This window comes from Hemiscyllium ocellatum, chromosome 1, assembly GCF_020745735.1.
Source record: "Hemiscyllium ocellatum isolate sHemOce1 chromosome 1, sHemOce1.pat.X.cur, whole genome shotgun sequence".
NCBI classification, from domain to species: domain Eukaryota; kingdom Metazoa; phylum Chordata; class Chondrichthyes; order Orectolobiformes; family Hemiscylliidae; genus Hemiscyllium; species Hemiscyllium ocellatum.
The window spans coordinates 1,090,772-1,116,553 of NC_083401.1; the positions used below are offsets into that span (position 1 = coordinate 1,090,772).

At 46.3% G+C, this 25,782-nt stretch overlaps 1 protein-coding gene across 4 annotated transcripts in view; it reads left to right on the forward strand.

Annotated features, from left to right (window-relative positions):
* LOC132817393 (rhotekin-like) overlaps positions 1 to 25,782 on the forward strand; it is a 146,141-nt gene that overhangs the window by 21,482 nt on the left and 98,877 nt on the right. For all 4 annotated transcript variants that reach the window (XR_009644876.1, XM_060827834.1, XM_060827825.1 and 1 more), the window contains exons 2-3: positions 97 to 296; positions 19,163 to 19,224. Coding sequence is in view for 3 of the 4 variants with exons in the window: in XM_060827834.1 (XP_060683817.1) it covers positions 97 to 296; positions 19,163 to 19,224 (262 nt within the window). In the remaining variant the exon portion in view is untranslated. The remainder of the gene's footprint in view (positions 1 to 96; positions 297 to 19,162; positions 19,225 to 25,782) is intronic.

The window sequence follows — 25,782 nt, forward strand, 5'->3', positions numbered from 1 at the left end:
CATTTAAATCTGATCTGGATACTCACAGAACCTCTGCTATGCCATGATTTGTTTTCCTGCTTTTGATAAAGTCCTGATTACTCCCATGTTTTGCAGGACAGTGATTTCCAAAAGAAGATTGATTATGAAATCCGAATGCGAGATGGGACGTGTAAACTGTTGGCAGCCTGTACACAGAGAGAGCAAGCACTGGAGGCAGCTAAGGGTCTCGTGACCTGCAACACTCGCATAATGGCCTACATGTCAGAATTGCAAAGAATGAAGGAAGCTCAGGTCAGGCAGCGGAGGGTCAGACGGTAAGTAACGACATTTACACCAAAGGATGCTTTCGGAGTTTGAGCAGTGAGTTCCAATGGATTCACTTCATGAAGTTATGGAGAATAGAGGGAATTTGGCCGAATGTTTTCAGAGGGAAGTGCACATACCTTAGATAACAATCAGCAGTAGGGGAGGTGATAGGTTACTGGTGTTATCACTGGACTATTCGTCAAGAGACCGAAGTAAGCTTCTAGGGACCCAAGTTTGAATGCCATCACAACAGATGGTGAAATTTCAATTCAATAAAATTCTGGAATTAAGAGTCTAATGATGACTGTGAATCTCTTTCCAGTTTTCAGAACAACCCATCTGGTTCACTCATGTCCTTTAGGGAAGGAAGCAGCCATCCTTACCTGATCTGGGCAATATGTGTTTACAAGTCCAAAGCAGGGTGGTTGACTCTTAGATACCCTCTGGGATGGGCAATAAATGTTGGCCTAGCCAGCAGCACCCTCATCCTATGAATAAAGTTTTTAAAAATGAGAACAGAGAACATTCCACCACAGTACAGGCCCTTTGGCCCTCAATGTTGTACCAACCTGTGGAACCAATCTGAAGCCCTTCTAACCTACACCATTCCATTCTCATTCATATGTCCATTCAATGCCCATTTAAATGCCCTTAAAGTTGGTGAGTCTACTACTGCTGCAGGCAGTGTGTTCCACGCCCCTACTACTCACTGAGTAAAGAAACTCCCTCTGACATTTGTCTTATATCTATCACCCCTGAACTTAAAGCTATATCCCCTCAGGGAGAAGTGCCAAAGGACTGGAGATTGGCTTAGGTGGTTCTGCTTTTTAAGAAAAGTGCAGAAATGAACCAGGAAATGACAGACCAGGTTGGGAAGCTATTGGAGAAAACTCTGAAGGAGCAAAGTAATATCTACTTGAAAAAGCTTGGGTTAATTAGGGATAGTTAGCATGGCTACATCAGAGAAGGGTCATGCCTAATACATTTGTAAGAATCTTTCAAAGTTATGTTCAATTGTGTGGATGAGGGAAGTTCATGTAGTTGATGTAGTTTATGTGGATTTTGACAAGGTCCCACGTGGCAAACTGGAAAGATTAAAGCACATGGAATTGAGGGAAACTTGGTGAGACAGATCAGAAACTGCCCTAGAAAGTGTAGTGGTAGAAGGCTATTTCAGCGACTGGATGCCGGTGTCCAGTGGTATGCCACAAGGATCGGTACTGGGACCATTCTTGTTTGCTATATCATTGATATAAATGGTTCGTAGCGAAGAAGGTGATTGTAGGTTACCGGAAGCTCTAGATGGGTCAGATGGGCAGGCTAGTAGCAGATAGTATTTCACCCTGATAACTGCAAGGTGTTACACATTGGAAGAAGAAACAAGATAAGAGAATATTTAATGAATGACAGGACACTGGGTACCTTTACAGCACAGGGATCTTGGCAGGTAGTCATTCACACATCCCTGAAGTTGGCAAAGTATGCAAACAGGTTAGTGAAGGCATTAGGAACACTTGCTTTTGTCAGTTGTGGCAGAGTATAAGAGTAAGAAGATAGTGTTGGAGATATATAGAGCATTGATCAGGCCACAGCTGCAGTACTGTGTGCAGTTCTGGTCACCTCCCTATGGGAACGACATGATAGCAGGAGAAGGGGTACAATGGAGCTTCATCAGAAATTGTGTTGTAAGGAGAGACCAGATTGGCTTGATTATTTTCTTGGAGACAAAAGAACTGCAGATGTTTTTGTTTGACAGCAGAAAGACTGAGGGGGATATGATTGAGGTGTTATAAGATTATGAGGGGTATGGGCAGGGTGAATAGGAAGCAGCAGGGCACAGTGGTTAGCACTGCCTCACAGCGCCAGGGACCCAGGTTCAATTCCAGCCTCGGGTGACTGTCTGTGTGGAGTTTGCACATTCTCCCTGTGTCTGCGAGGGTTTCCTCTGAGTGCTCTGGTTTCCTCCCACAATCCAAAGATGTGCAGGTTAGGGTGAATTTGCCATGCTAAATTGCCTGTAGTGTTAGGTGCATGAGTTGGGGTAAATGTAGGGAAGTGTCACTAGGTGGGTTAAACTTTGGCTGGTCAGTTTGAACCTGTTTGGCCAAAGGGCCTGTTTCCACACTGGAGGGAATCTATTCCCCTTGGTGGAGTGGTCAAGCACAAAAGGACATGATATTTGAGTAAGGGACAGGAATTTCAGAGGGGATTTGGGAAGAATTGTGGTGGGAATCTGGAATGCACTGCCTGGAAGGGAGTGGAGGCTGGAAATCTTACAACCTTTTAAAAAAAACCTTTGAATGACCACTGCAAAAATCATAACATCGATAAATATGGGGCAAATGCAGGAAATTGGGATTTGTGTGCTTTTAGTGATAGTTAAATTGGTGCAGACTCAATGGGCCCAAGGACTCTTTCTGCCCTGTATGACTCTATGAGATTAAAAAGAGAGAGAGAGAGAGAGAATGAGACCATAAGAAGGAGGTTATGATGTGGGAAAGGTGGAGGACTCATCTTCCTCTTCACTTCTCAGTTGTCAAATAGGATTATTTTCAACTCCTTTGAGTGTTGTGACTGTTAGACATGAGACAGGCTTTCTTGAAGTTCAAATCAGTAAGAAAGATAAATGTTTATTTAAACAGCGTTCCAGGATTTAAAAGTGGAGTATACACTCATTCCCTTTAGTACATAGACACACAGAGAAAATGATCAATTATAGAGATGAGTCATGCACTCAATTGTTAGCAGAATAACAAGAAGCAAAAACATATGATTAAATCAGTCCTTTATTTGAGATGTATTGCTGCTGTCCTCTATAATTTTACCTTGACGTTCTTTGGAGATTGAAAAAAAGTTGGGCTTCCGGACAAATTTGTGGCTGAGTTTCTGTGGAGACAAATGTTTGCCAGTGAAGACAAATCAGATGTTCTCTAAGAAGCTGGGATGACTGGTTGTACTGGGAGGAGAAAGTGAGGTCTGCAGATGCTGGAGATCCGAGCTGAAAATGTGTTGCTGGAAAAGCGCAGCAGGTCAGGCAGCATCCAAGGAGCAGGAAATTCGACGTTTCGGGCAGAAGCCCTTCTTCAAGGGCTTCAAGGGATTCCTGAAGAAGGGCTTATGCCCGAAACGTAGAATCTCCTGTTCCTTGGATGCTGCCTGACTGATTGTACCGGACAGGAATCATTTCTTGATCCCCAGACTTGCTATTCTCTGGTTTGTTTTTGGCAGAGATTGATTTGTTGTCGAAAGTCACATCAATCGTGTGCATTGTCTACGAAAATGATTCAAAGTTAGAAGCCATTATTACATTGTGAGGAATGACCATGTGCTGACGCCATGAGCCTGTTTTCTCTGCTGCCTGGTTGTAAGTTTGAAGCTTGCAGGTGTGAGATTGGGGGAAACCGTAACATTTGAGACTTTGTAAATATTAGGACTTAGGTCTGTCTTGAATTGGCATTCTGGATTTAAAAAATCACTTGTGAATTGAATGTCTAAGTCCTAATGTCATTTATATTTTATTGATTGAGGAGCAGAAATGGCCTCTTGAAAATGTAGCTGCAAATGTGTTGCTGGTCAAAGCACAGCAGGCCAGGCAGCATCTCAGGAATAGAGAATTCGACGTTTCGAGCATAAGCCCTTCATCAGGAATAAGAGAGAGAGAGCCAAGCAGGCTGAGATAAAAGGTCAATAAAATTATGTTCAATTTTGTTACATCTCATTACTCCACATTCCTGAAATCCTCACGTATCAAGAATCGACCTCGGTCTCTGCCTCTACCGTCTTATCAGGAAAGGAGTTCCAAAACTCTTGATCTGCTGAGAGAAATAAAAATTCATCTCCTTTTTTCTAATGAGCAACTCATGATTTTCACCACTGCACATGAAATTACCTTTTTTTTTATCCAGTGGATACAAGCCTGTCATAAGGATGGTAAGGACAAGCCAGGGAACTATAGACCGGTGAGCCTGACCTCGGTGGTGGGCAAGTTGTTGGAGGGAATCCTGAGGGACAGGACGTACATGTATTTGGAAAGGCAAGGACTGATTCGGGATAGTCAACATGGCTTTGTGGGTGGGAAATCATGTCTCACAAACTTGATTGAGTGTTTTGAAGAAATAACAAGGAAAATTGATGAGTGTGGAGTGGTAGATGTGATCTATATGGACTTCAGTAAGGCTTTCGACAAGGTTCCCCATGGGAGACTGGTTAGCAAGGTTAGATCTCATGGAATACAGGGAGAACCAGCCATTTGGATACAGAACTGGCTCAAAGGTAGAAGACAGAGGGTGGTGGTGGAGGGTTGTTTTTCAGACTGGAGGCCTGTGACCAGTGGCGTGCCATAGGGATCGGTGCTGGGTCCTCTACTTTTTGTCATTTACATAAATGATTTGGATGCGAGCATAAGAGGTACAGTTAATAAGTTTGCAGATGACACCAAAATTGGAGGGGTAGTGGACAGCGAAGAGGGTTACCTCAGATTACAACAGGATCTTGACCAGATGGGCCAATGGGCTGAGAAGTGGCAGATGGAGTTTAATTCAGATAAATGCGAGGTGCTGCATTTTGGGAAAGCAAATCTTAGCAGGACTTTTACACTTAATGGTAAGGTCCTAGGGAGTGTTGCTGAACAAAGAGACCTTGGAGTGCAGGTTCATAGCTCCTTGAAAGTGGAGTCTCAGGTAGATAGGATAGTGAAGAAGGCGTTTGGTATGCTCTCCTTTATTGGTCAGAGTATTGTGTACAGGAGTTGAGAGGTCATGTTGCGGCTATACAGGACATTGGTTAGGCCACTGTTGGAATATTACAATTCTAGTCTCATAGAACATAGAACATTACAGCGCAGTACAGGCCCTTCGGCCCTCGATGTTGCACCGACCTGTCATACCAACCTGAAGCCCATCTAACCTACACTATTCCATGTATGTCCACACACCTGTCCAATGATGACTTAAATGTACTTAAAGGTGACGAATCTACTACCGTTGCAGGCAAAGCATTCCATACCCTTACTACTCTCTGAGTGAAGAAACTACCTCTGACATCTGTCCTATATCTATCACCCCTCAATTTAAAGCTATGCCCCCTTGTGCTCGCTGTCCCCATACTTGGAAAAAGGCTCTCCCTGTCCACCCTATCTAACCCTCTGATTATCTTATATGTCTCTATTAAGTCACCTCTCAACCTTCTTCTCTCCAACGAGAACAGCCTCAAGTCCCTCAGCCTTTCCTCGTAAGACCTTCCCTCCATACCAGGCAACATCCCAGTAAATCTCCTCTGCACCCTTTCCAAAGCTTCCACATCGTTCTTATAATGTGGTAACCAGAACTGTACACAATACTCCAAGTGCGGCCACACCAGAGTTTTGTACAGCTGCAGCATAACCTCATGGCTCCGGAACTCAATCCCTCTATTAATAAAAGCTAAAACACTGAATGCCTTCTTTACAACCCTGACAACCTGGGTGGCAACTTTCAGGGATCTGTGTACCTGGACACCGAGATCTCTCTGCTCATCTACACTACCAAGAATCTTACCATTAGCCCAGTACTTTGCATTCCGGTTACTCCGTCCAAAGTGAATCACCTCACACTTAGAACATAGAACATAGAAGGATACAGCGCAGTACAGGCCCTTCGGCCCTCGATGTTGCGCCGACCGAGTCCTACCTAACCTATACTAGCCCAATAACTTCCAAATGCCTATCCAATGCCCGCTTAAATGAACATAAAGAAGGAGAGTTCACCACTGATACGGGCAGGGCATTCCATGAACTCACAACCCGCTGTGTGAAGAATCTACCCCTAACATCTGTCCTATACCTACCACCCCTTAATTTAAAGCTATGTCCCCTAGTAACACCTGACTCCATTAGCGGTAAAAGGTTCTTAGTATCTACCCTATCTAAACCCCTAATCATCTTGTACACTTCTATCAGATCTCCCCTAAACCTCCTCTTCTCCAATGAGAACAACCCCAAGTGCCTCAGCCTTTCCTCATACGATCTTCCTACCATTCCAGGCAACATCCTGGTAAACCTCCTCTGCACTCGTTCCAATGCCTCCACATCCTTCCTATAGTATGGCGACCAAAACTGCACACAATACTCCAGATGAGGCCTCACCAGAGTCTTATACAACTGCAACATGACCTCAGGACTCCGGAACTCAATTCCTCTGCCAATAAAGCCCAGTACACCATATGCCTTCCTCACAGCACTATTTACCTGGGTGGCAACTTTCAGAGATCTCTGTACATAGACACCAAGATCCCTCTGCTCATCCACACTACCAAGTAGCCTACCATTAGCCCAGTAATCCATCATCTTGTTATTCCTACCAAAGTGAACGACTTCGCACTTAGCTACATTGAATTCCATTTGCCACATTTCCGCCCAGCTCTGCAACTTATCTATATCCCGCTGTAACCTACCACTTCCTTCCTCACTATCCACAACTCCACCGACTTTCGTGTCATCCGCAAACTTGCTTACCCAGCTTTCAAGTCCTTCCTCTAGATCATTTATAAAGATAACAAAAAGCAATGGTCCCAAAACAGATCCTTGTGGTACACCGCTAGTAACTGCGCTCCAAGATGAACATAATCCATCAACTACTACCCTCTGTCTCCTTCCAGCCAGCCAATTCCTAATCCAAACCTCTAATGTATCCTCAATGCCATACCTCTGAAGTTTTAGCATTAGCCTACCATGGGGAACCTTATCGAACGCCTTACTAAAATCCATATACACAACATCTACTGCTTTACCCTCGTCCACTTCCTTAGTCACCTTCTCAAAGAACTCAATAAGGTTTGTGAGGCACGACCTGCCCTTCACAAAACCATGCTGGCTATCCCTGATCACGTTATTCCTACCCAGATGTTCATAAATCTTATCCCTTACCATTCTCTCTAAGACTTTGCCCACCACTGAAGTCAGACTCACTGGCCTATAGTTACTAGGGCTATCCCTACTCCCTTTCTTGAACAATGGGACCACATTCGCTATCCTCCAGTCCTCTGGTACTATTCCCGTTGACAATGACGACATAAAAATCCAGGCCAATGGCTCTGCTATCTCCTCCCTAGCTTCCCATAGGATCCTGGGGTAAATGCCATCAGGCCCAGGAGACTTATCTATATTCATCCTTTCCAATATTCCCAAAACCTCTTCCCTGCATATTTCCAGGGCATCCATTCTAATTATTTGTGATTCCATATTCACATCAGCAACAGTGTCCTGTTCCTGAGTGAATACTGATGAAAAGTACTGATTTAATGTCTCTCCAATCTCCTCCGCCTCCACACACAACTTCCCACTACTATCCTTGACTGGACCGATACCTACCCTAGTCATCCTTTTATTCTTGACATACCTATAGAAAGCCTTTGGGTTTTCCCTAATCCTACCAGCTAAAGACTTTTCATGTCCCCTTCTCGCTTTTCTTAGCTCCCTCTTTAGCTCCTTCCTGGCTACCTTATAACTCTCAATCGCCCCTACTGAACCTTCACGCCTCATCTTTACATATGCCGCCTTCTTCCCTTTCACAAGGGACTCCAATTCCTTACTAAACCACGGCTGCCTCACAAGGCCCTTTACACCATGCCTGACTGGTACATACCTATCGAGGACACGCAGTAGCTGCTCCTTGAACAATCCCCACATCTCATTAGTGTTCTTCTCTTGAAGCCTGTTTTTCCAATCCACACATCCTAAGTCATGCCTCACTGCATCATAATTTCCCTGCCCCCAGCTATAGCTCTTGCCCTGCGGCGCACGATTATCCCTCTCCATCACTAAAGTAAAAGTCACCAAGTTGTGGTCACTGTCCCCGAAGTGCTCACCTACCTCCAAGTCTAACACCTGGCCTGGTTCATTACCTAGAACCAAATCCAATATAGCCTCCCCTCTTGTTGGCCTGTCGACATATTGTGTCAGGAAACCCTCCTGCACACATTGTACAAACACCGACCCATCTAATGAACTCGAGCTATAGCTCTCCCAGTCAATATCTGGGAAGTTAAAGTCCCCCATAACAACCACCCTGCTACCTTCACTCTTTTCCTGAATCATCCTCGCAATATTATCCTCTACTTCTCTAGGACTATTAGGAGGCCTGTAGAAAACACCTAACAGGGTGACCTCACCTTTCCTATTTCTAACCTCAGCCCAAGCTACCTCAGATGGCAAGTCCTCTTCCATCGTCCATTCCACTGCTGTGATACTGTCTTTGACAAGTAATGCCACGCCTCCCCCTTTTTTACCCCCATGTCTGATCCTACTAAAACATTTAGTTTTAGTAGGCGGCACGGTGGCACAGTGGTTAGCACTGCTGCCTCACAGCGCCGGAGACCCGGGTTCAATTCCCGACTCAGGCGACTGACTGTGGGGAGTTTGCACGTTCTCCCCGTGTCAGCGTGGGTTTCCTCCGGGTGCTCCGGTTTCCTCCCACAGTCCAAAGATGTGCGGGTTAGGTGAATTGACCATGCTAAATTGCCCATAGTGTTAGGTAAGGAGTAAATGTAGGGGTATGGGTGGGTTTCGCTTCGACGGGTCGGTGTGGACTTGTTGGGCCGAAGGGCCTGTTTCCACACTGTAAATCTAATCTAAAAAAAAAAAAAAATTTGAACCCTGGAACGTGCAACAGCCATTCTTGTCCCTGTTCTACCCACGTCTCTGTAATGGCCACAACATCGAAGTCCCAGGTACCAACCCACGCTGCAAGTTCACCTACCTTATTCCTTATACTTCTGGCATTGAAGTATACACACTTCAATCCTCCTTTCTGGTTACAGGCACCCTCCTTAGAGATCGCTGCATTATTCATAACCTCCCTACACTCAAGGTCCTGTACCCTAAAGCTACAGTCCTGGTTCCCATGCCCTTGCAGAGTTAGTTTAAACCCTCCCAAAGAGCACTAGCAAACCTCCCCCCAAGGACACTGGTGCCCCTCAGGTTCAGGTGTAGCCCATCCTTTTTATAGAGGTCCCACCTTCCCCAGAAAGGACCCCAGTTGTCCAGAAACCGGAATCCCTCCCTCCTGCACCATCCCTGTAGCCACGCATTTAACTGCTCTCTCTCCCTATTCCTTGACTCTCTATCACGTGGCACGGGTAACAAACCAGAGACTACAACTCTGTTTGTTCTAACTCTGAGCTTCCAACCTAGCTCCCTGAAAGCCTGTCTGACATCCTCACCCCTCTTCCTACCTATATCGTTGGTGCCAACGTGGACCACGATCTGGGGCTGCTCCCCCTCCCCCTTAAGGACCCGGAAAACACGATCAGAGACATCACGTACCCTTGCACCTGGGAGGCAACATACCAAACGTGAGTCCCTGTCGCCCCCACAAAACCGTCTGTCTGTACCCCTCACTATCGAGTCCCCAAGAACTATTGCTCTACCTTTCTCCACCCTACCCTTCTGAGCAACGGGGCCAGGCTCCGTGCCAGAGGCCTGAACCTCGTTGCTTGCCCCTGGTAAGTCATCCCCCCCACAAGTATCCAAAACGGTATACTTGTTCTTGAGGGGAATGACCGCAGGGGGTCCCTGCACTGGCTTCCTCCTCCCACTCCCCCTCACTGTCACCCATCTATCTTGAACTTTCGGAGTAACTACTTGCCTAAAGCTCCGATCTATGACCTCCTCTGCCTCCCGAATGATCCGCAGTTCATCCAACTCCAGCTCCAGTTCCCTAACACGGGTTTGGAGGAGCTGGAGATGGGTGCACTTCTTGCAAGTGTACTCAGCAGGGACGCTAATGGCTTCCCTCACCTCATACATGTTGCAAGAGGAACATTGCCCTCTCTGCACTGCCATCCCTCTAAAAGTAAGCTTTCCTTAAAAAAAAACAACAAAAACCAACTAAATCTAAAGAAACAAACAAGGAAAATGCAGCACTTACCCGCTAGTCACAATTGGTCTTATTATTAGGTTAGAGGAGGTGGAAGGGTGGGAGGCACTACTCGTGTAGTGCCTCGGGTGACTCGCCTACGCCTTTAAATAAGGGGAGAAAAAAAAACCTTACCCAGGTAACCTAGCGCGCCTTCCGGGTCTGCTACCGCTTTTTTTTAAAAAGGAAAACTTTAAATTTACAACTATTAAATAAGCGACCAAACTTACCCACCAGTCGTCGCGAAGTCTTCCGAGAGACTGAGGCCTAAAACTCGGAGCCCGCCTTTAAATAAGGGGAGAAAAAAAAACCTTACCCAGGTAACCTAGCGCGCCTTCCGGGTCTGCTACCGCTTTTTTTTAAAAAGGAAAACTTGTCCGCATTAAACTCCATTTGCCACCTCTCAGCCCAGCTCTGCAGCTTATCTATGTCTCTCTGTAACCTACAACATCCTTCGTCACTATCCACAACTCCACCGACCTTAGTGTCGTCTGCAAATTTACTAACCCACCCTTCTACGCCCTCATCCAGATCGTTTATAACAATGACGAACAGCAGTGGACCCAACACTGACCCTTGCGGTACGCTGCTAGTACCTGGACTCCAGGATGAACATTTCCCATCACCCACCACCCTCTGCCTTCTTTCAGCAAGCCAATTACTGATCCAAACTGCTATATCTCCCACAATCCTATTCTCCCGCATTTTGTACAATATCCTACTGTGGGGAACCTTATCGAACGCCTTGCTGAAATCCATATACACCACATCAACTGGTCTACTCTCATCTACCTGTTTGGTCACCTTCTCAAAGAACTCAGTAAGGTTTGTGAGGCACGACCTACCCTTCCCAAAGCCATGCTGACTATCCCGAATCAAATTATTCTTTTCTAGATGATTATAAATCCTATCTCTTATAACCTTTCCCAACACTTTACCAACAACTGAAGTAAGGCTCACTGGTCTATAATTACCAGGGTTGTCTCTACTCCCCTTCTTGAACAGGGGAACCACATTTGCTATCCTCCAGTCTTCTGGCACTATTCCTGTAGACAATGACGATTTAAAGATCAATGCCAAAGGCTCGGCAATCTCCTCCCTGGCTTCCCAGAGGATCCTAGAATAAATCCCATCCAGCCCAGGGAACTGATCTATTTTCACACTCTGCAGGGTTTCTAATACCTCTTTCTTGTGAACCTCAATCCCACCTAGTCTGGTAGCCTGTATCTCTGTATTCTCCTCGACAACATTGTCATTTTCTAGAGTGAATACTGTCGAAAAATATTCATTTAGTGCTTCCCCTATCTCCTCTGACTCCATACACAACTTCCCACTACTATCCTTGATTGGCCCTAATCTTACTCTCGTCATTCTTTTATTCCTTAAATACCTATAGAAAGCCTTAGGGTTTACCCTGACCCTATCCACCAACAGCTTCTCATGTCTCCTCCCAGCTCTTCTGAGCTCTCTCTTTAGGTCTTTCCTGGCTACCTTGTAACCCTCAAGCGCCCTAACTGAGCCTTCACATCTCATCCTGACTTTTTCCTCTTGACCAGAGATTCCACTTCCTTCATAAACCACGGCTCCCGCGCTCTACAGCTCCCTCCCTGCCTGACAGGTACATACTTATCGAGGACACACTTTTCCTTGAATAAGCTCCACATTTCTAATGTGCCCATCCCCTGCAGTTTCCTTCCCCATCCTATGATTCCTAAATCTTGCCTAATTGCATCGTAATTGCCTTTCCCCCAGCTGTAACTCTTGCCCAGTGGTATACACCTATCCCTTTCTATCACTAAAGTAAACATAACAGAACTGTGACCGCGATCACCAAAGTGCTCACCTACTTCCAAGTCTAACACCTGGCCAGGCTCGTTACCCAGTACCAAATCTAAAGTGGCTTCACCCCTTGTCAGCCTGTCTACATACTGTGTCAGGAAGCCCTCCTGCACACACTGGACAAAACCTGACCCATCTGTAGTACTTGTAATATAATGTTCCCAGTCAATATTTAGAAAGTTGACGTCCCCCATGACAACTACCCTGTCTCTCTCACTCCTATTGAGAATCATCTTTGCTATCCTTACCTCTACATCTCTGGAACTATTCAGAGGCCTATAGAAAACTCCCAACAGGGTGACCTCTCCTTTCCTGTTTCTAATCTCAGCCCTACTACCTCAGTTGACGAGTCACCAAACTTCTTTTCTGCAACCATAATACTGTCCTTGACTAACAGTGCCACACCTCCCCCCCTTTTACCATCTTCTCTGATCTTACTGTAAACCTTGGACCCTGCAATAACCATCGTGTCCGTGCTCTACCCATGTCTCCGAAATAGCGACAACATCAACGTCAACACCCCAACCCATGCTGCAAGTTCACCCACCGCATTCCGGATACTGCTGGTGTTAAAGGAGCACACTTCAAACCAACTGTTCGCTTGGTGGTGCTTCCTTGCAATCTTGAAATCTTAGTTCTGACTGCGGTACACCCCACCTCCTCTATAATCTAACTGCGGTACTCTCCCACTCCTGTATAATCTAACTGCGGTACTCTCCCCCTCCTGTATAATCTAACTGCGGTACTCCCCACCTCCTGTATAATCTAACTGCGGTACTCTCCCCCTCCTGTATAATCTAACTGCGGTACTCTCCCCCTCCTGTATAATCTAACTGCGGTACTCTCCCCCTCCTGTATAATCTAACTGCGGTACTCTCCCCCTCCTGTATAATCTAACTGCGGTACTCTCCACTTCCTGTATAATCTAACTGCGGTACTCCCCACCTCCTGTATAATCTAACTGCGGTACTCCCCACCTCCTGTATAATCTAACTGCGGTACTCTCCCCCTCCTGTATAATCTAACTGCGGTACTCCCCACCTCCTGTATAATCTAACTGCGGTACTCCCCACCTCCTGTATAATCTAACTGCGGTACACTCCCCCTCCTGTATAATCTAACTGCGGTACTCTCCACATCCTGTATAATCTAACTGCGGTACTCCCCACCTCCTGTATAATCTAACTGCGGTACACTCCCCCTCCTGTATAATCTAACTGCGGTACTCTCCACATCCTGTATAATCTAACTGCGGTACTCTTCACCTCCTGTATAATCTAACTGCGGTACTCTCCACATCCTGTATAATCTAACTGCGGTACACTCCCCCTCCTGTATAATCTAACTGCGGTACTCTCCACATCCTGTATAATCTAACTGCGGTACTCTTCACCTCCTGTATAATCTAACTGCGGTACACTCCCCCTCCTGTATAATCTAACTGCGGTACTCCCCACCTCCTGTATAATCTAACTGCGGTACTCTCCCCCTCCTGTATAATCTAACTGCGGTACTCTCCCCCTCCTGTATAATCTAACTGCGGTACACCCCACCTCCTGTATAATCTAACTGCGGTACTCTCCCCCTCCTGTATAATCTAACTGCGGTACTCCCCACCTCCTGTATAATCTAACTGCGGTACTCCCCACCTCCTGTATAATCTAACTGCGGTACTCCCCACCTCCTGTATAATCTAACTGCGGTACTCTCCACCTCCTGTATAATCTAACTGCGGTACTCCCCACCTCCTGTATAATCTAACTGCGGTACTCTCCCCCTCCTGTATAATCTAACTGCGGTACTCTCCCCCTCCTGTATAATCTAACTGCGGTACTCTCCCCCTCCTGTATAATCTAACTGCGGTACTCTCCACATCCTGTATAATCTAACTGCGGTACTCTCCCCCTCCTGTATAATCTAACTGCGGTACTCTCCCCCTCCTGTATAATCTAACTGCGGTACACCCCACCTCCTGTATAATCTAACTGCGGTACTCTCCCCCTCCTGTATAATCTAACTGCGGTACTCACCCCCTCCTGTATAATCTAACTGCGGTACTCCCCACCTCCTGTATAATCTAACTGCGGTACACTCCCCCTCCTGTATAATCTAACTGCGGTACTCCCCACCTCCTGTATAATCTAACTGCGGTACACTCCCCCTCCTGTATAATCTAACTGCGGTACTCTCCACCTCCTGTATAATCGAACTGCGGTACTCCCCACCTCCTGTATAATTATGGGCGGCACGGTGGCACAGTGGTTAGCACTGCTGCCTCACAGCGCCAGGGACCTGGGTTCAATTCCCGCCTCAGGCGACTGACTGTGTGGAGTTTGCACGTTCTCCCCGTGTCTGCGTGGGTTTCCTCCGGGTGCTCCGGTTTCCTCCCACAGTCCAAAGATGTGCGGGTCAGGTGAATTGGCCATGCTAAATTGCCTGTAGTGTTAGGTAAGGGGTATATGTAGGGGTATGGGTGGGTTGTCGCTTCGGCGGGTCGGTGTGGACTTGTTGGGCCGAAGGGCCTGTTTCCACACTGTAAGTAATCTAATCTAATCTAATCTAATCTAATCTAATCTAACTGCGGTACTCTCCACCTCCTGTATAATCTAACTGCGGTACTCTCCACCTCCTGTATAATCGAACTGCGGTACTCTCCACCTCCTGTATAATCTAACTGCGGTACTCCCCCTCCTGTATAATCTAACTGCGGTACACTCCCCCTCCTGTATAATCTAACTGCGGTACTCTCCCCCTCCTGTATAATCTAACTGCGGTACTCTCCCCCTCCTGTATAATCTAACTGCGGTACTCCCCACCTCCTGTATAATCTAACTGCGGTACTCTCCCCCTCCTGTATAATCTAACTGCGGTACACCCCACCTCCTGTATAATCTAACTGCGGTACTCCCCACCTCCTGTATAATCTAACTGCGGTACTCTCCCCCTCCTGTATAATCTAACTGCGGTACTCCCCACCTCCTGTATAATCGAACTGCGGTACTCCCCACCTCCTGTATAATCTAACTGCGGTACTCCCCACCTCCTGTATAATCTAACTGCGGTACTCTCCACCTCCTGTATAATCTAACTGCGGTACTCCCCACCTCCTGTATAATCTAACTGCGGTACTCCCCCTCCTGTATAATCTAACTGCGGTACTCCCCACCTCCTGTATAATCTAACTGCGGTACTCCCCCTCCTGTATAATCTAACTGCGGTACTCTCCCCCTCCTGTATAATCTAACTGCGGTACTCTCCCCCTCCTGTATAATCTAACTGCGGTACTCTTCCCCCTCCTGTATAATCTAACTGCGGTACTCCCCACCTCCTGTATAATCTAACTGCGGTACACTCCCCCTCCTGTATAATCTAACTGCGGTACTCTCCCCCTCCTGTATAATCTAACTGCGGTACTCTCCCCCTCCTGTATAATCTAACTGCGGTACTCCCCACCTCCTGTATAATCTAACTGCGGTACTCCCCACCTCCTGTATAATCTAACTGCGGTACTCCCCACCTCCTGTATAATCTAACTGCGGTACTCTCCACCTCCTGTATAATCTAACTGCGGTACTCTCCCCCTCCTGTATAATCTAACTGCGGTACTCCCCCTCCTGTATAATCTAACTGCGGTACTCTCCACCTCCTGTATAATCTAACTGCGGTACTCTCCCCCTCCTGTATAATCTAACTGCGGTACTCTCCCCCTCCTGTATAATCTAACTGCGGTACTCTCCCCCTCCTGTATAATCTAACTGCGGTACCCCCCACCTCCTGTATAATCTAACTGCGGTACTCCCCACCTCCTGTATAATCTAACTGCGGTACTCTCCCCCTCCTGTATAATCTAACTGCGGTACTCTCCACCTCCTGTATCATCGAACTACAATTTCAGTTCCCATCCCCCTGCTGAATTCGTCTGAACTCCCCTGAAGAGCATTAGCAAACATCGCCCCCCCACCCCACCACAATGGGGCTCTTCTGGTTCAGATGAAGACCATCCTGTTTGTAGAGATCCCACCTACCCCAGAAAGTACCTCAATTATCCAAGAATCCAAAACCCTCCCTCCTGCACCATCCCTGTAGCCACATGTTCAACTCCTCTCTCTTCCCTATTCCTTGCCTCACTAGCACGTGGCACAGGCAACAAACCAGAGACAACAACTCTCTTTGTCCTTGCTCTAGTCTTGCACCCTCACTCCCTGAATTTCTGCCTTAAATCCCCCATCTATCTTCCTACCTATGTTGTTGGTGCCTATGTGGACCACGACTTGGTGCTGCTCCCCCTCCCCCTCCCCCTCCCCCTTAAGGATCCCAAAAACACGATCAGTGACCTCACGAACCCTGGCACCTGGGAGGCAACACACCAACCATAAGTCTCTCTCGTTCCTACAGAACCTCCTATCTGTCCCCCTAACTATGGAGTCCCCAATGATTAATGTTCTGCTCCTCTTCCCCCTTCCCTTCTGAGCAGCAGGGACCGACTCTATGCCAGAGCCTTGTGCCCCATTACGTTCCCCTGGTAAGTTCCCCACCCCCTACCCCCAACAGTATCCAAAACAGTATACTGTTGAGAGGAATGGCCACCGGGGATCCCTGCACTGCCTGCCGGTTCCCTTTCCGTCCCGTGACTGTAACCCATCTGCCTTTTTCTTGTACCTGAGAAGTGACTACCTCCCTGTAACTCCTCTCAATAACCCCCTCTGCCTCCCAAATGATTCGAAGTTCATCCAGCTCCAGCTGCAGTTCCCTAACTCTGTTTTCGAGGAGCTGGAGTTGAGTGCACTTCCCGCAGATGTAGTCAGCAGGGACACTAGTGGTGACCCTCACATCCCACATTCTGCAGGAGGAATATTCCACTGCCCTAAACTCCATTCCCACTGTTCGAAATTCCCAAAGAGACTGTTGAAAAATAAGGAATTTAAAAAAAACTCATTACCTTACCAATCTGGTGCACAGAACCTTTTTTTTGGTTAGAGGAGGAGGATGGGTGGGAGACACGACCCGAGTAGTGTTTCGGGTAACGCAACCACACAAATATATAACTTCCCAGAAGTCCTTTGCTCCTCATTCCTATCGGAAAGATGTTGTGAAACTTGAAAGGGTTCAGAAAAGATTTACAAGGATGTTGCCAGGGTTGGAGGGTCTGAGCTGCAGGGAGAGGCTGAACAGGCTGCTGCTGTTTTCCCTGGAGCGTCGGAGGCTGAGGGGTGACCTTATAGAGGTTTACAAAATTATGAGGGGCATGGATAGGATAAATAGACAAAGTCTTTTCCCTGGGGTGGGGGAGTCCAGAACTAGAGGGCATAGGTTTAGGGTGAGAGGGGAAAGATATAAAAGAGACCTAAGGGGCAACTTTTTCACACAGAGGGTGGTACGTGTATGGAATGAGCTGCCAGAGGATGTGGTGGAGGCTGGTACAATTGCAACATTGAAGAGGCATTTGGATGGGTATATGAATAGGAAGGGTTTGGAGGGATATGGGCCGGGTGCGGGCAGGTGGGACTAGATTGGTTTGGGATATCTGGTCGGCATGGACGGGTTGGACCGAAGGGTCTGTTTCTGTGCTGTACATCTGTATGACTCATAGGGATCTACAGTATGGAGAAATGTCCTTGGCCCATCGAGTCCATGCTGGGCAAAAACAATCACTCACTATTTTAATCCCATTTCCTGGCACTTGACGCAGAGCCAGAGATGTCCAAATGCACATGTAAATACTACTTCAGTATGATGAGGGTTTCTACATTTCTCACTCTCACAGGCAGAGAGTTCTAGATTCCTACCATCCTGTGGACCAAAAAGTTACTCATATCTCCCTCATCATTCATCCCTCTATCAAGGAGACTATTTTTGTAGTCGAGACTGTGGTGCTGGAAAAGCATAGCAGGTCAGGCGGCGTCCTCGGAAAGGAGAATCAGTGTTTCTGGCATAAGGCCTTCATCAAGTTCTTCATCAGTGACTATTTCTGTTGTCATGGTCATGTCTTTTAAAGCAGTACCATGAGTGATAAGAGAAGGTGAGAGGCCAGGGATACTACTGGGACTGGCTCACCTCCTGAATCCCCAAAGCTTATCAATTATCTATAAGGTACAAATGGGGAGCATTCCACCACACTCCTGATTTGTCTCTTGTAGATGGTACACAGGTTTTGGAGAGTCGGGGGGAGTTACTCGCAGCAGTAATCCACGCCTCTTACCTGCTTTTGTGACCACTATTTATTTGGCTCATGCAATTCAGCTCATGATCAGTGGTTTGCTGAAAAAACGACAGTTTTATTCTTAAAACTGAATGTGCAACATTGAGTGCTTGTATTTCGGTAAGAATCTATCACATTAAAACAAAACAATATCAGTGAGGTTGGATTTCTGTCTGGGGTCTGCCTTGTCATTGATAATATTAGCAGAGTTCATGTCCTTTGGTCATGACAATTACTTTAATTGGTACTCCACCTCCTTAATTCAATCCCTCCAGCACTGACGCTCAATAACAGCAATGTGAACCATCAACAAGATGGCACTGCAGAAATTCACCAAGGCACCTTGGACAGCACTTTCCAATCTGACAGCTATGACCATCTCAAAGAAATATCTTATTCACATCTTTCCAAGTCAGAATGGTGAGTGGTTGGAGGTACTTTCTACTGCAAGTCATAGATGATTCAGACATGAAGAAGGTTCATTGCTGTATCTTCAGCAAAATGAAGGTGAGAAATGGAAATGTCCTGCCTAAGGCAATGGGTTGGAATTTCTTCACTACTGGACTGCAACTGTTCAACTTGAAAGCCAAATATTGCGGCCTGCAGCAATGAGAGAAAGGCAATTAAATCTGCCTTTCTCATCATTGTCCAAGTCCTGGGAAGGGTGGAGTGCTGGAAAACACACAGCAGGTCAGGCAGCATCTGAGGAGTGAGAGAGTCACTGTTTCGGGCATTAGCCCTTTTTCAGGACCTGATAAAGGGTTATGCCCGAAACATTGACTCTCTTGCTGCTCGGATGCTGTCCTTTCCCAGCACAATACTTTATTGACTCTGACTCCAGTATCTGCAGTCCTCACTATCTCCAAGTCCTCGCACAGAAAGGTAGGACTTCATCAGAAACTGTCTTTTTGCCCATCTCAGAGACGATTTTATTGTTGTTTTCTAGATCATCAGATGCAGGTTTGCTTAAAGATCGATTACCATGCAAGGGGAAAGTCGCCATATCTGGTAAGAAAAGCTCACAAGTATCTTTAATCTCCTGGGATAAATCCTAGCTGTTACAGAAATAGACAAGAGAAAAGTCTGCACATGCATTGTTGGAAGTCTGTTTCAAATATTATTCCTTTGTACTGCTGTAACGTCTTTTTTAGATGTGTGTTTGAACCTTTAAAATATCTCAGTGTTGAATCTATTTTAACTTTGTGTTTTAGTTCCAACGTGGAGCCCTGTGAAAGTCCACGAGTCACCAGCTGCAGTCTCCAATCTCTGTCTGTCAGTCAGCCAATCCTCGACTGATGCTAAAAGCTTGCCTCTAACACCATGGACTCTCATCTTATTTAGCAGTCTCCTGCGCAGCACCTTGTTAAAGGCCTTCTGGAAATCCAAATACATCACCGTTTTGTCTAACTTGCTTGTGACTTTGTTAAAGAATTTGAACAGAATTGTCAGGCATGACGTCCCTTGACAAAGTTGTGTTAACTCAGCCCTATCTTACCGTGCACTCCCAGCACTCCACAATCTCATCTTCAATAAAGGTCTTCAAAATCTTACCAATGACCAAGGTCAGGTTGACAGCCTATAATTTCCAGTCTTCTGTCTCCTTCCCTTCTTAGATTATGGTGGGTTGAAGGATTATGTGGAGTGGGCCTGGGCAAATTGTACAATTCTTTGTAGCGGAGATGTGCAGCGTGATCTCAGTGTCCATGTACATAGATCCCTGAAAGTTGCCACCCAGGTTGATAGGGTTGCTAAGAAGGTGTATGTTGTGTTAGCTTTTATTGGTAGAGGGATTGAGTTCCAGAACCATGAGATCATGCTGTAGCTGTACAAAACTCTGGTGCGGCCGCACTTGGGAAATTGTGTACAGTTCTGGTCACCGCATTATAGGAAGAATGTGGAAGCTTTGGAAAGGGTTCAGAGGAGATTTAGAACATAGAATATATAGTGCAGTACAGGCCCTTCGGCCCTCGATGTTGCACTGACCTGTGAACTATTCTCAGCTCATCCCCCTGCACGATCCCAACATCATCCATGTGCTTATCCAAGGATTGTTTAAATCTCCCTAATGTGGCTGAGTTAACTACATTAGCAGGTAGGGCATTCCACACCCTTACCACTCTCTGAGTAAAGAACCTGCCTCTGACATCTGTCTTAAATCTATCATCCCACAATTTGTAGTTATGCCCCCTTGTACAAGCTGACATCACCATCCTAGGAAAAAAACTTTCACTGTTTCCCTATCTAATCCTCTGACCATCTTGTATGGCTCTATCAAATCCCCTTTAACCTTCTTCTTGCCCATGACAACAGGTTCCTCATAAGACCTTCCCTCCAGACCAGGCAACATCCTGGTAAATTTCCTCTGCACCTTTTCCAATGCTTCCACATCCTTCCTGTAATGGGGTGAACAGAACTGTACACAATATTCCAAGAGTGGCCGCACCAGCGTTTTATATAGTTGCAGCATGATATTGTGGCTCCAGAACTCAATCCCTGTACGAATGAAACCTAACACACTGTATGCCTTCTTAACAGCACTATCCACCTGGGTGGCAACTTTCGGGGATCTATGTACATGGGACTCCAAGATGCCTCTGCACATCCACACTACCAATAATCTTTCCATCGACCCAGTACTCTGCCTTCCTGTTATTCTTCCCAAAGTGCATCACCTCACATTTAGCTGCATTGAACTCCATTTGCCACCTCTCAGCCCAATTCTGCAGTTTATCCAAGTCCCCCTGCAACCTGTAACATTCTTCCACACTGACCACTTCTCCACCGACTTTAGTGCCGTCTGCAAATTTACTAATCCATCCACCTATGCCTGCGTCTAAGTCATTTATAAAAATGACAAACAGCAGTGGTCCCAAAACAGACCCTTGTGGCACACCACTAGTAACGGACTCCAGGCTGAATATTTTCCATCAACCACCACTCACTGCCTCCTTTCAGAAAGCCAGTTTCTAATCCAAACTGCTAAATCACCCTCAATCCCATGCCTCTGCATTTTCTCCAACAGCCTACCACGTGGAACCTTATCAAAGGCTTTACTGAAGTCCATGTCCACCATGTCAACTGCCCTCCCCTCATCTACATGCTTGGTCACCTTCTCAAAAAACTCAATGGGGTTTGTGAGGCACAGCCTGCCCTTATGAAACCATGTTGACTATCTGAAATCAAATTGTTGCTTGCTAGATGATTATAAATCTTATCTCTTATAAACCTTTCCAAAACCTTACCTACAACAGAAGTAAGGCTCACTGGTCTATCATTACCTGGGTCATCTCTTGAACAAGTGCACATTTGCAATCCTCCAGTCCTCTGGTACTAAACCTGTAGACAATGACAACTCAGATATCAAAGCCAAAGGCTCTGCTATCTCCTCCCTAGCTTCCCAGAGAATCCTCGGATAAATCCCATCCGACCCAGGGGACTTGTCTACTTTCACTCCTTCTACAATTGATAACACCTGTGTGTAACTAACCTCGATCCTTTCTAGTCTAATATCTCGTACCTCATTCTTTTCCTCTATAATATTTGTTTAGCACCACTTCGATCTCCACAAGATCCACACACAACTTCCCCCTTCTGTCTTTGACTGGCCCTATTCCTACTCTAATCATCGTTTTATTCCTCACATTCCTATAGAAAACTTTAGGGTTCTCCTTTATTCTATTTGCTAAAGACTGCTTTTGTCCTCTCTTTGCTCTTCTTAACTCTTTCTTTAATTCCTTCCTAGCTGATCTGTAACTCTCCATCACCTCATCTGAACCATCTTGTCTCATCGTCACATAAACCTCCTTCTTCCGCTTGACAAGAGAGACAATTTCTATTGTAAACGATGGTTCCCTAATCACTTCCTCCCTGCCTGACAGGGATTAACCTACAAGGACACACAATATGTGTTCCTTAAACCAGCTCTACATTATGATTGTCCCCAGTCTGTACATTCTAAGTCTTGTCTAATCCCATTTTAATTGCCCTTGTCCCATTGATCACTCTTGCCCTTTCCATCACTAAATTAAACGTAACCGAATTATGGTCAGAATTATGGTCACTCTCTCCAAAGTGCTCGCTTACCACTAAATCAAACACCTGGCCTGGTTCAATACCAAGCACCAGGTCCAGTGTGGCCTCCCCTCTTGTCAGCCCTTTGATATACTGTGTCAGGACACCCTCCTGCACACATTAGACAAAAACTGATCCATCTTACGATGGGATGTTGCCTGGTACGGAGGGAAGGTTTTACGACGAAAGGCTGAGGGACCTGCAGCTGTTTTTGTTTGAGAGAAGAAGGTTGAGAGATGACTTAAATGAATGATAGAACACAGAACATAGAAAAATGCTGCACAGAACAGGCCCTTCAGCCCATCATGTTGTGCTGAGGTTTAATCCAAATGTAAAATATAGTAACTTTACCTATACACCCCTCAACTCACTGCTTTCCTTGTGCATGTCCAGCAGTCGCTTAGATGTCTCTAATGACTCTACTCCCACCACCACCGCTGGCAACGCATTCCATGCATTCACAACTCTCTGTGTAAAGAACCTACCTCTGATGTCTCCTTTATACCTTCCTCCTAATATCTTCAAACTATGACTCCTCATTCCTGTCAATCCTGCCCTGGGGAAAAGTCTCTGGCTATTGACTCTATCTAATCCACGCATTATTTTGTACACCTCGATCAGGTCACCTCTCTTCCTCCTTCTCTCCAGAGAGAAAACTCCGAGCTTATTCAACCTCTCTTCATAAGACAAGCCCTCCAGTCCAGGCAGCATCCTGCTAAACCTTCTTTGCACCCTCTCCAAAGCCTCTGTATCTTTCCTATAGTAGGGTGACCAGAACTGGACACAATATTCCAAGTGTGGTCTCACCAGGGACTTGTAGAGCTGCAGTAAAACCTCGTGGCTCTTAAACTCAATCCTCCTGTTAATGAAAGCCAAAACACCATATGCTTTCTTAACAACCCTATCCACTTTGGTGGCAACTTTGAGGGATCTATGTACTTGCACACCCAGATCCCTCTGTCCCTCCACACTGCCAAGAATCCTGTCTTTAATCCTATATTCAGCATTCGAGTTCGACCTTCCAAAATGCATCACTTCACATTTATCCAGATTGAACTCCATCTGCCATTTCTCAGCCCAGCTCTGCATCCTGTCTATGTCACGCTGCAGCCTGCAGTAGCCCTCGATACTATCGATGGCACCTCCAACCTTAGTGTCATCTGCAAATTTACTAACCCACCCCTCAATCTCCTCATCCAAGTCATTTATAAAAACTACAAAGAGCAGAGGCCCCAAGAACAGAGCCCTGTGGGACCCCACTCAACACTCTCCTCCAGGCAGAATACTTTCCATCTACAACCACTCCCTGCCTTCTGTCAGCCAACCAATTCTGAATCCAGATAGCCAAATCTCCCGGTATCCCATACTTCCTGACTTTATGGATGAGCCGACCGTGGGGAACCCTATCAAATGCTTTGCTGAAATCCATATACACCACATCCACTGCTTGACCGTTGTCGACCTGTCTTAACACCTCCTCAAAGAACTCAGTAAGATTTGTGAGGCATGACCTGCCCCTCACAAAGCCATGCTGACTGCCTTTAATCACACTATGCTTTGCCAAATCGTCCTAAATCCTATCCCTCAGAATTCTTTCCAAAACCTTGCTGACAACAGACGTTAAGACTGACTGGTCTGTAATTGCAAGGGATTTCCATATTCCTCTTCTTGAAAAGAGGAACAACATTTGCCTCCCTCCAAACATCTGATACGACTCCCATGGGGAGTGAGGAGGGAAATATCCTCGCCAGTGGCTTAGCAACCTCCTTTCTCGCTTCCTGGAGCAGCCTGGGATAAATCTGGGGACTTATCAATCTTAATGTTTTCCAAAATTTCCAGTCTGTATCCCAGCTCCTCTAAGTTTTCATTCACAACAAGGTCCCTTTTCTTAGTGAAAACCGAAGCAAAGAACTCCTTTCAGGCTTCCCCTATCTGCTCAGACTCCACACACAAGTTCCCTACGCTATCCCTGATCAGTCCACCTTCTCCCTGATCATACAAGATAGACAGAGGGTTAGATAGGGTAGATAGTGAGAGGCTTTTTCCTTGGATAATGATGGCTTAGCACCAGGGGACATAGCATTAAATTGAGGGGTGATAGATACAGGACAGATGTCAGAGGTAGTTTCTTTACTCAGAGAGTAGTAGGGGCGTAGAATGTGCTGCCTACAGCAGTAGTAGACTCACCAACTTTAAGGGCATTTAAATGGGCATTGGATAAACTTCTGGATAAAAATGGAATAGTGTAGGATAGATAGGCTTCAGATTGACTCCACAGATCGGCGCAACATCGAGGGCCGAAGGGGCTGTACTGCGCTGTAATGTTCTATGTTTTATGTTCTACGTCCTATGTACACAGATCCCTCAAAGATGCCCCCTGGTTGATAGGAGAAAGTGAGGACAGCAGGTCAGGCAGCATCCGAGGTGAAGGAGAATCGATGTTTCAGGCATCAACCCTTCATCAGGAATGAGGCTTGTGGGTCAGTGCTGAGAGATAAATGGGAGGGGGGTGAGGTTGGGGTTGGGGTGAGGTAGCTGGGAAAGCAATAGGTGGGTGAAGGTGAGGGAGAAGGTGAAAGTTCATCACTGCCCCCTCTGACCTATCACCTTCTCCCCTCCCTCACCTTCACCCACCTATTGCTTTCCCAGCTACCTTACCCCCAACCTCACCCCCCCTCCCGTTTACCTCTCAGCCCCGACCCACCAGCCTCATTCCTGATGAAGGAATCATGCCCGAAACATCGATTCTCCTTCACCTCGGATGCTGCCTGACCTGCTGTGCTTTTCCAGCAACACACTCTCAACCCAAGTTGACAAGGTTGTTAAGAAAGCATATGGTGTTTTGGCTTTCATTAACAGGGGGATTGAGTTTAAGAGCCGCGAGGTTAAAGTTGCAGCTTTATAAAACCCTGGTGAGACCACACTTGGAATTGTGTGTCCAGTTCTGGTCGCCTCGTTATAAGAAGGATGTAGATGCTTTGGAGAGGGTGCAGAGGAGATTTACCAGGATGCTGCCTGGACTGGAGGGTGTGTCTTATGAAGAAAGGTTGAGTGAGTTCAGGCTTTACACACTGGACAGAAGGAAGAGAGGTGACTTAATAGAAGTGTACGAGGTAACGAGAGGCATAGATAGAGTAGATAGCCAGAGACTTTTCCCCAGGGTGGAAAGGGCTGTTACGAGGGTCATAATTTTAATGTGATTGGAGGAGGGTTTAGGGGAGATGTCAGAGGTAGGTTCTTTACACAGAGAGTGGTGGGTGTGTGGAATGCACTGTCAGTGGTGGGAGTAGAGACAGAGACACTAGGGCCATTTAAGCGACTGCAGGACAAGCACATGGATAGCAGTAAATTGAGGTATGTGTAGTTTAGGTTGATCTTAGATCAAGATGAATGCTCGACACAACATTGTGGGCTGAAGGGCCTGTACTGCGCTGCACTGTTCTATGTTCTATGAACCAAAAGAAATCGAAAAGCACCTTTTCCCCTCTGTATTGA